The sequence below is a fragment of the Sphaeramia orbicularis genome, chromosome 13 (assembly GCF_902148855.1).
Source record: "Sphaeramia orbicularis chromosome 13, fSphaOr1.1, whole genome shotgun sequence".
Lineage (NCBI taxonomy): Eukaryota > Metazoa > Chordata > Actinopteri > Kurtiformes > Apogonidae > Sphaeramia > Sphaeramia orbicularis.
Genome location: NC_043969.1, coordinates 25,538,961 through 25,550,392, shown reverse-complemented (window position 1 = coordinate 25,550,392; position 11,432 = coordinate 25,538,961). Strand labels below are relative to the sequence as shown.

The 11,432-nt window shown below is 36.8% G+C and overlaps 1 protein-coding gene across 1 annotated transcript; it reads left to right on the top strand.

Moving 5' to 3' along the window:
• The first annotated feature begins 1,386 nt into the window (after positions 1–1,386).
• On the top strand, positions 1,387–3,279 carry rnf26 (ring finger protein 26). The gene has a single exon (XM_030152994.1). The coding sequence runs from the start codon at positions 1,634–1,636 to the stop codon at positions 2,972–2,974; it is 1,341 nt and encodes a 446-aa protein (XP_030008854.1). The 5' UTR covers positions 1,387–1,633; the 3' UTR covers positions 2,975–3,279.
• Positions 3,280–11,432: the final 8,153 nt, after the last annotated feature.

The following is an 11,432-nucleotide window of genomic DNA, read 5'->3' as shown; positions in this document are numbered from 1 at the left end:
TTGTCTCGGGCATCCCCCACCCTTTGACCCTCCTTTTCTGCAAGGAAAAACTCCAAGTCCATTATACCAGTATTATTAATAATATGCCAAATATTCCAATCCAAAAACCAAGAGACCTCATTTTGGTGGCTGACACTGAATTAAGCCTTTAATCTCATTTTCAGTCTGACTACAATCTGCATTTATCATCTCCAAGTATTACTAAAGAACAACTGCTTCTCTGTGAGTGACACTAGGAGAAACTGTGAAAGAAACTGATCCATGCTCTTATTCCAAACAGGTTTGACAACTGCAGTTCTCTCCTCTCTGCTCTACCCAAAAAATGTCAGAAGTCAACTCTACAGCTGATTCAGCAGCTCAGGAACTTACGAGGAACACCGAGAGACAATACGTTACACCTGTTTCAAAATCCTTACACTGGTTCCCTGTCAGTGTCTACACTGATCTAACTTTTCTTTTACATGTTTTCAAAGTGCTCCAGGGTCTTGCACCTACATGTGTATCTCAAATGCTTATGGTGTATGAACCTGCACAGCTCCTCAGGTCCTCAGTCATGAGACTTTCAGGAATCAATGCAGAACTAAACTGCATGAACCAGGCATTTATTCTCCGAGCCACTGGAACAGTCTAAAAGCCCAGAAGGGTTAGAAGTTCAGATCAATTATGCTGACTCAATTTTATTTACCAGTTTCATTTTATCTTTATTTTTCTATTCATCAATGAGTATCAAACCTTTATTCAACATCCTTTTATGTTACAGTTTATGGATTTTAATTATTTTATTCATACTATCATTTTGATGTTAAAAAAACATTTTGTCATAATGTTGTGACCATAAAAAAAGAGTTTAAAACCGGAAATAAGTATCACAATTTTGACATTTACCGTAATAATATTGATACCAGTTAAATAATATGATATGTATGTGTGTGGCCCCCAGATAAATACGTAACATAAAAACAATTAACGAAACCCATTAAAAGATATGACCACTGAGTAATGTTTTTTATTATTGTTTTTTTATGTATCATTTTTTATTATTTAATATATGAAACGTTCCGCAAATAACATTTTTTTAAAAATATATGCGTGAAACGTTTCCCGTTGCACTGCCAGTCAGCTGACACAGTGCCCAAAACAAATATGGCGGCTTCAGTAACAGCCAGCCTACACACTGTCCATGTTAACGGCGGTAAATAACATGACAAAGCTTGTTTATCCGCTAATATTCCTTGATATTTCCCGCATACTGTACAGATGATGGGTTTTCCAAATAGGCTCTTTATGAGCTCAAATATTTTAGGTCAATGAGCAAAACCGAAACCCGGAAGCATGCCGGAAGTGAACCGTCATGTTTGAACTCAAACATCCGCTTTGTAACGTGTGTTTGTGATGATAACAAGCGTAAGCTCGTTGTGTCGGTCGAGTAAAACAGTGAAATAATTATAAATGGGTCTCTTTTTTTATCGCTCAGAGAAATTAGGAGCGGTGTACTCTTTCTCTTTTTGGGACAAAATCGGATGTTGAGCGGTTTGGAAAAATGTAACGTCTTTTTATCGTGAACATAAACAGACATGATGGACATTGTCTGGCAGCACCGAGGTAAAGGCCGATAAGTTTGGGATACATTACCATGGGTTTGGTGAATCTTGTTATCTCCACTGTAGGAAAATGTCTGGACGTCGTGTGTTTGCTGCTGGACCTGAACTTTGTCATCGTCCACACGGTGGTCCGGACGGTGCTGGCGGTGGTGTCCTTCATAAACAGCCTGCCTTCACTCCTCCTCTGCTCGGTGCTGGAGTTGGGGAACTTTGCTGTGTTTTGTCTGGTGTCTGCGGCAGAGGCTACTTCCAACCTAGCCCAGGGTTCAGTCACCATGCTGGGGAGCCTGGGCCTGGTTCTGGAGGGGCTGCTGGAGAGCCTGAAGATGGTGGGTTACCTGTTCATGCACGTCCTGCTCAGAGGGAGGGACCACCTGTGTAGAGGTCTGCTGTCCTTGGGGGAGGGCTGTGGGATCGCTGTCAGCCTGGTGGTCTACTTCATCAACACCGTGGTCAACTATGCACTGATCACCACCCAGAACCTGTACCTGGGGGTGGTCAGTATGTGGCAGACAGTATCCAGTCCACTGCAGAAGGTGCTGGAACTGGCCCTCACCTCCATCACCTTTCTGTACAGCAGTTTGCTTGGGACGTCGGCTTTCCTGTGGTCTCCTTGTAAACTGGTTTTAGACTTTCTGGTCTCACTGGTGCACATGTTCATCAGCATCTTCATACTGAATATCTACGGTCTCATGCTCACTGCTGCCATTGCAGTAGCCACCACAGTTTACTTAAACCCAGAGCAGGCCCGACAGGCAGCTGTGCATTTTGTGGATTACATCAACTCTTTTCCCACTCTTCGTAACCTGAACCTGGCTCTGCAGTACCTCGTATCAGCCTTGCGGACCACCCCACAATATCTACATGGTACCATGCAGCGCCTACAAAGGATACTCCATCACCTTTACCTTCTGGAGAGAGGACTTTGGCAGCAGCTGTCCCGACATAGTAGCCAGTTAGGCCTGCTGCTGAGGGCTCATCTCCACAGGGACAACAACAGAACAGGGGGTGATGGTGACCCTGGTGCAGAGGAGAGGCGGGACCCACCAGACGGGAGAGCCAATGATGTAGCCCATCAAGAGATGCTAGATTTAGCCTTACCCTCCTGTAGTACAGACAGACCACTGATGAAACAAAGCAAAGACAGTAAACCTTTACCGGCTGAGGAGCTGCTAAATCTGCTGAAGGAGCAAGAGGAGAGGAAGAAGTGTGTAATCTGCCAGGACTGTACCAAGACGGTGGTGTTGCTGCCATGCAGACACCTCTGCTTGTGTAAAGACTGTAAGGACATCCTGTTAAGACAACCTATATCCCAACAGAACTGCCCGCTCTGTCGGCACATGATCCTCAGCACCATGGATGTGTATCTGTGAATGTGGATCTGTGGGTGTCTGACTGTTTTAGCACCACAAAGGTGGAGGGCATTCATTCCAAAATGCTCAGTGTTAGGGATGCACCGATTGGAAAATTCTTGGCTAGTAACGTTATTTTAAATGATATTTTGGCCAATAACTGATGCTGATACCAATGCAAATTTTTTTCCCATTGTTATTATTATTGTCATTATTATTATTTTTTAAATTACCCCATTTATGAATAAATCTTCATTATAAATACAAAAATAGTCATTATTTCAAAGTTATCCTTGAATGAACACACATTTAATCATACAAATTGAAAAAATGTGTACTATAATATGACTGATACTGGTATTAGCCTGTACCAGTAAATATTACCTCTTGGTGATGTTTGGCTAATGTTGTTGCATCCCTACTCTCTACTGGTTATCAGTACTTGTATTGATACCTTAGCTTCAATACTGATTCCTAAATTTTACTTCTTTTCATACCACTTTTTTACATTACCAAAATTAGCCTATGTTGAATATTTGCATACAAATCATTTGTTTTTTTGTTGCAGCACAATAATATTTTATCGCTCGACCAGTTTTATAACAATTTACTATACCTTGAATGTTAACATAATATTAGTAATAAAATGTGTAAAAGCCATGCCTGCAGTGACAGTGATGAGATTCACTCCTTCAATAATGACATACATTTTTCCTCCCTAAGGAGGCTCAATCAACTGACAAGACATTTTTGATACTCTGTGGTGTCTAAGCAATTTGGGTTTGTGCCATAAAAGTACCTACTGAGATCAGACCAGTTCACACTGTGAGAAATCTGGCACCAAAATGCACATGCTTAATTACCCCAGTTGTCCTGATTAGCTTCAGGTCTTGTTGCCATGGAAACCATTAGGTGCCCTTTGTAATGCTGTAATGTTTACCACCGCCTCTGTCTTAAAATGCATCAGTGTTTTGCTCTCAGCACGTTGAACTGTGAAGAAAGAACAGCAATATGGCACTGTCTTTTATATACAAAGCTGTATGTACAAATGTTGTGTTTCTTAGTTTATTCCAGGTTACACTTCTGTTTTGCTGTGGAAGCTTTAAAAAATACTTTTGTGACTTTGGTTTCACAGTAATTGTGTTGCATTGAGCTGTGTTAATACTAAAAACGGAGGATTTCTGTATGTGAGGAAAGAGATTTATCATTTCCAGTCAGGTGTGATCAAATAGAGCTTTATTTAATTTATTCGTTCTATTGATAGGGCTTATTCTAGTCTTCCATCAGAGGCCCATTACAGTACCCACCAACACATAATCCATAAAAGGTTTTCCCTTTCCTTTGTCATTGCTATAAAACAGATTTTTTGTATAAAGGGACCATAAACAAATAAGGCTTTACAATTTAATTAGCTTTTGTTTTTTATTTGTCGCTGAAGTTGACATAATGATATTGATGTGAAAGGTTTACAGTACATTTTTGTGACACTGCTTAATTTGTTATTATTATTGATGTTGGATGCCATCTGTCATATGCCTTCATCTGCATCAACCTGTGTTTTTCTTTGCATGATTTGTGTGATTATTTTTATTACTGGGACTGTGGAATATTAATTTTTGACATTATTATACTCTTATGTTTGGTATTAATGAAAGAAATCAGCTTTGGAGTTTTCCCTTTAAGAGACCAGACTGTTGTTACACAACTTACTCCTCCACTCAGGTAGTCTGAAAATGCTGAAAGCATTCCTAACTCTCCTGTTTCTGTCTGTAATGACCTGAGCTACAAGTGAACAGTGTGGGATCATTGTAGTATGTAAAGAATGAATGTAATGTGACTGGCAGATACAGAGTTCAGAATAAATCAACAATCATTGAAACTGTCTCTTCTCACTTTCCTGAAATGCAGGCTGGTTCTTGGGCATGTCAAATTAGAAAGTAAATACACAGAAAGCAAGAAGATTCACATGGTATTTATTTCAGATAAAGTGTTAAATTGGTCTCTGCACACACACCCTAGAACCTAAGACCTAGAGCTATGTTCACAGTAACTACCAAATGAAATTTTCTCTACATTTATCATTTTCTTAGTGAATTACACCCATTTATTTTAATATTATCCTCTGATTTTTTTTTTTTTTTTTTTACTTTCAGTAGAAATCAGGTATTTTCCTATATTTAATTTACTGATTATGTCGATGTTCAAAGGTTATTATATCAAATCAGAGAAAACTGGAGAAAAAGTCACTATCAGCAAAATATATCATTAACTGAACATTAAAAGAAGTGTCTACAACCAGTCATGTGCCAAGCTACATGGGTTTTATTGGTGACTCAATGTTAAAATATGACGGTGTTTTCACATTCATTACAGAGATTTTGATCGTCCAAATAAGATATATCTGATGCTGCTGAAAAGATGAGAAACTGCATTTTAGAGGTAAACCGATATATCAGCAAGCTGATATGTTGATTTTTTTTCAATATCAGCCATCGGCCTTAATTTTTATTTATTTTTTTTTTTGAAAGCCAATATTTGATAAATAGTAAAAATGTTCTAAGATATTTGATCAGGCACCTGTGTGGGCCGCATTTGAAGTTCAATAAATGTTAAAAGAGTACTAATAATTTCATTTATACTGCTGCATAAAAATCTTAATTATCTGAGTGTTTCTGTTGTGTTTTATAGTCAATGTGCCTTAAATTTTGGCCTCAAAAACTGGCTGTAGATATCAACCATTGGCTGACCAAATTTTTAAAAATCAGCATCAGCTTTAAAAAAAAAAACATATCGGTCGACCTCTGCTGCATTTTATCTGATTTTATCTTAGCATCAATAGGATCCGTGGTTCAAAAGGTGTTAAACATTTCAGACGTATAGGTGTTTTAGGGTTAAATATAATGTTGTGTAGTGTTTTTAATGTGAAAAAGGTATTGGATTTAGTGCTTGGTTTAAGTCTGCTGCAAAATGTTCAAATTAAAGCATTAGAAAACATAAACCTGCTGTTATAATATATTAGTCTGTGTTTGCAAGAGGAGCATCATCGAAGTTTGACCCTGTGATGATATGATATGATATGATATGATATGATATGATATGATATGATATGATATGATATGATATCTTTAAATTCATCGTGCTGAAACCCTTAGAAAGAGTGAAATAAGCAGTGGAGAGTTAGTGCAGGTGTGATTAATAAAAGTCATTATTGCTGATTCATGTTCAGCTGTTTTGGGACTATGAGAAAAGTGATTCACTCCTATGGTTTAACCCTTTCATGCATACTGGTCACTACAGTGGACAGTTCTTCTCCAGCTGTTCTCTTGTATATTCATTGGTTTTGTTGTTTTAGTTCCATATCAGCCAACACAGTAGACACTTATGCACATGTAACTTTGCTGTTCTTGATAAACCTGATCTGCAGTAACATGTTTGAGTGTAAATCAATTGTTATTAGACTGTAATTATTATTTTTTCTTTAACAAAATGGGGTTTTTTTTGTATATTATCTCCATGAAGTGAGTAAGAACTAGTATTAGAGTATGTTTAAACATGAGAAAACATCAGATTAGCAGCATTAAAAGTGTTTATATTTCATAGTTTTCACTGTATATCAGTAAATACATGTTTCTTTGCTTCAAAAATTAAATGCATCGTATCCATTTGACTGGACATTTTTGCAGCTCCATGAAAAATAGGTTCATAAAAAGCTGTCAATTGCATTTTTTTTTTTCATTTCTAAAGAGGAATACAAAAAGGGGAGAAAAATCATGATTAAGGTTCTCATAATTCATGCATGAAAGGGTTAATAGAGAACAGGCATCATCAGTGTTAACACCTGTACGTTTCCTGTCATGACAAGCAAGTGACTGTGGAAAAAACGGGCTATTTACAAATCAGCAGGGACGTACAGTCAAGTACAACTTACGGTCTTATATATACGGCTCTTATTTGTGGTTTTGTGCAACTACAACATAGGTTTTGTGTTTCCACAGGGGCTGCTGGGTACACAAGAGAAGCAAAAATAACTACCAAACAGGCAAAACAGAAGATATTTCAATATAAAGCCTGAAGCCAGTGATGCTAAACAGAGTGTTGTGTGATGGTTGGGGGCTGCTGGGTTAGAGGAGGGGCCCCTAATGGTCATAAGGGACCATTTCCACAAACATATGACAATTCACCAGAGCTTTGTGGTTCATAACTTCAGAGGCTTCACACTCATCCCCAATGTTACTTCTATAAATATCCACAGCCTCTGCTACAATGAAAGAACACACTTAACAGCTCCAGTGTGAACTAGATCTTTATTTAGGTGTTTTTTGTGTTGTTTTTGAGTAATAATGATTTTAGAATTGATTTTTTGTAATGGATTTGTCAGGAAATAAGCATCTTTAACTGTTAGCTGATCATCTTTGAGTTCACCAGTGACTCATGGGATTTCATCACGGGATTACTTCAGTGACTCGTGGGATTTTGAAGCCGCATCAAGCAGAGAAGGTTTTTAGACGTCAAGCTGAGTGCGCTGTCAGAGATCAGAAAGTCCAGGGGCTTGTTTGTCGTGTGCTGACCTGCAAGCCCGGCACAGCACTGTTTATGTGTTAGCTGTAAATGAGGATTGTGCTAACAGAGGAGAGGAAGTTTCATGTCAGAGCAGTAAACGGAGGAGAGTTTTATACTCCAGGGATTCGACCTCTTCCTTTTAACCTCAGTGGTCCTGGCCGGGAGCTGTGTGGGAAAATGTCAAACGCTGGTGCACTCTCGTCTGACTCACTCCGGCTCTATTTTTATGTTCTGATTTCTGCATCCATCTGTGACTCTCCGTCATCTCCACATCATTTGCTTTAATCTTGGTGTCTTAATGAGTGGAGAGGATTCCTGCAGGCCATAAGTTGCTATGGTCAGGCTTCTAAAATGTTCCGAGTAGATACAAACACTGACCCTTCTATAGGGAATAATGAAGAACAACCCTGCAGATACAAGCCATATGAGGAGTTTGGAGAAATGTTTGATCTGTCAACTAGACTTTATCTGACAGAGCACCCCCCCCCGTGGAGTTCATAAGAACCCCGTATTTTGAGATAAGGACTAAAGCAACTCAGTAAACACAATAAAATGTTGCCAATGTAAATGGCTAAAGCTAGAAAAACCTACAGTGGAGGAGTGGATTGACATCATTTATGACATTTTAAGTCTTTTGCAATAAAACTACAACAAGGTCTGTTTTTGAAAAGATGGGAAAGATGGATTAGGTATGTCACACCAGTTCGACCACTGTTTATCTAAGGTCGTGTGTTATGTCTATTTCACCGCTTTTTCCTTTTTAACCCTTTTGTATCGATGTTTTGTTTTGTTTTGTTTTTTTTTTTTTTAATATCACAAATGTACACCCCAGTTTTCTTGTTCTAGGGAGTTTAGTTCTTCATTTTGTGTTGTATAAATTACATCTTTTGTATCACTGAGGGAGGACTAATCATCCTTATCTGTGTTGTCTGTGGAATCATAGACAAATCGCTGTGTGATTCAGTTGTAATTTTTAGATGAGGTGATGAGTATGGTGAATTGTTATGTGAATAAACATGTAAACCATAGAAAATCCTAATAAAAAGGGATTGAAAAAAATAAAATAAAATGCTGCCAATGTACTTCTTTATTTCTCCAAACCAAATAAAAAGTACACTGTAACTGGTTCAAATCTAACCATGAAAAGTTTAACACTGCTGCCATTTCTGAGAGGTACAGTTATTATTCTGTTATCTCAAAACTGTGGTAGTAACAGCACCATAACACTGATATAAATATGTATAGAAACATTGATATGAAACTTATTTTTGGTTTGAATGCACATATGATTTGGTTCAGACTAGAGTAACCATATCTAAAAAAAAAAGTTGACATGTAGCAAATTGTGTCTAGAAATATTGACATGAAACTTATTTTTGATTTGAATACACATAATATAGTTAAATGTCACAATGTCGAACATTTTTATGTAAGAATGTTTATGTGGAACTTATTTTTTGTGTAAATCAAAATGTTAAGATGTGACAAAACATATTTTTGAGTTGAATATACACATCTAGAAATACTGATACACAGCAAAATGTACCTACTAATGTTGGTATGAAATTTATATAAAAATGTTAATATGCGTAGAATTTTATCTCGAAATGCAGACATGTGGCAACTTATTTTTAGTTCAGAATACACATACATTGAAAATCTGCTACATCTTAACATTTTAATGTTAAGATGTTACAGATTCTACCTAGAAATATTAATGTGAAACTTATTTTTGGGTAGAATTCACAAATGAGAAAATGCTGACAATACATTTTACCTACAGAAATGTGAATGAAATTTATTTTTGTTTCAAAATTAAGTACGAAGGTTATGTTTTTTATTCAAAATATACACATATCTAGAAATGTTGACAGCAAACTTATTTTTGGATCAGAAATGTTGATTTTACTGTATATATATATCAATGATTGCAGAGGAGTACGATACATTTTTGGTAAATCTTAAGAGTTTTGTCTTGAAATGAGACAAAAAAGCTGAAACTGTGACCTTGAAATGTAAATGTGAAAAAACTTGCATCCACCTACTGACAAACAACCCAATCTGAAATGTAATTAATCCAAATAATCAAGATAGTCTTTCATAAGTGCAGTATTATGTCTGAACAGATCAGAGATTAGAGCTGGTGATGAAATAATAAACTGGATGATCGCCGTCTGCATGCAGAGCTAATTTGGAGACTCCTAGTACTTGACCTTTCACCTTTGGACTTGGAGAAATGGGATTAAATGAAATGTGCCACTGTTTCAAAACAAAAAGGGACAACTATGACTGAAAGGGAAGTGCACCATAAAACCCTGTGCAAATAGACGTACTGTTTTAAGTATGAGCTAAGGGATTGTGGTTGCATTTTTGTTTTGTATCCCTGGAAAACTGGGTAGACTCGTAAAAAAGCGAAGTATCAATAGTTAGTATAAAATGAGTGGCAACAGAAGAAATACTGATACAACAGGACAGACTCATTTTTTCGTACAGTTGCTTCTTTTTTACGCATCATTTTCTTCCTCCACCTTATTAATTCTGTCCTTGATGTGATTTTCATGATGTTGCATCATTTTTACAGCATGAAGTACAAAAAAAAAAAAAAAAAAAAACTGAAATGAACTGAACAAAATCACTAAATAAGAGACTCCATTTTTGTCTTGTTACATCTTTTGTATGAGTTTTGTCTTTTGTCGTCCTACTGAAATTGTCACAGGTTTAACCATAGATACATTTAAGGATCATTTCATCGAATTATTGTCACATTCATTCAGTTTGGTATTAGTCATCATGTCCAGAAGGTGCACAAGAATAAAAATAGAAAAGTGCGTTAAAACTAAACTGTAATGTTTTGAATGAGAATGTATAGATACCCAAGTAAAAGCAAAAAGATGTCAGAGAAATAAAAATACTTAAGTGAAGCACAGATATCTGAAAATTAATTATTATAATTAAGTATTTGTACTCAGTTACTTCCTAATTCTGATAAGGAAACAGCTTTTTGAGTGTACACCTAAAGCTAAATAAACAGACAGAGAGAAACCCTAGTTATCCATATTGTACATTTGGAATTAAACATTTTTATTTATTCAAAATCTTTTTTTATTGTATGTTTTATCTCCCAACAGCTGTCTTACCTTTTTTTTTTTTGCAGAATGTTTTTTAATGGATGCAGCCGTCGAAGCACAAGCCAGATTTTTTACAATGTGGGAAAATAAAGTGAGTCTCTGTTCCTGAATAGTTCATGCTGATCTTCTGACAATTCAGAACTTCATTTAGGATTCAACGATTTTTAGGCTCAGAGATTCAATGCTTCACAAGTTTCATACATTTATAATGAGCAGAGAAGAATAAAAGGGTGGAGGGGTGATTTCCACTTATTGATCTGTTTGTGTCTGAGGAGCTTCACAAATGAGGTTTCAATTTATGAAAGAGTCCCTCGTGTGTGGTATCTTATACTTGTAAATGTAGAGGATTGTGTGTGGATCTGAAACTACTGTGAGGATTACAGCATCGATTCATTCACTGATGTTGAATTTTTTCCAGTTTTGTGTTGATCTGGCAAGAAAACACGTCAGTATCATCACATTTGTCACTATGTTTGGTTTCTCTAGCTTGTAATTTATATCAAAGGGGGTATGATCAAGAAAAATACTGAAGGACTAATGGGGAATGTACTGCAGCAGGTGCAGTATTAACACAAATGGACTGTAGGTTCCTGTCTTTCCTGAATTCCTGCAGATTTTTTCTCACCCCTATCATAAATACACCTCAGGTCTCAGAGTCTGTTGACACAGCTGGTTGACATCATCACTCCTGTCCAGATAATCTCAACCACAAACTGATGACACCTGATACTGTTCTTTGCAGATGTGTTCTCTCTGACTGCAGGCATTTATTCAGCTGTTCAACAGTGATA

What these genes read in the sequence shown, in the direction of transcription:
- rnf26 (XM_030152994.1), top strand. Translation starts at nt 1,634, where the DNA reads ATGGGTTTGGTGAATCTTGTTATCTCCACTGTAGGAAAATGTCTGGAC.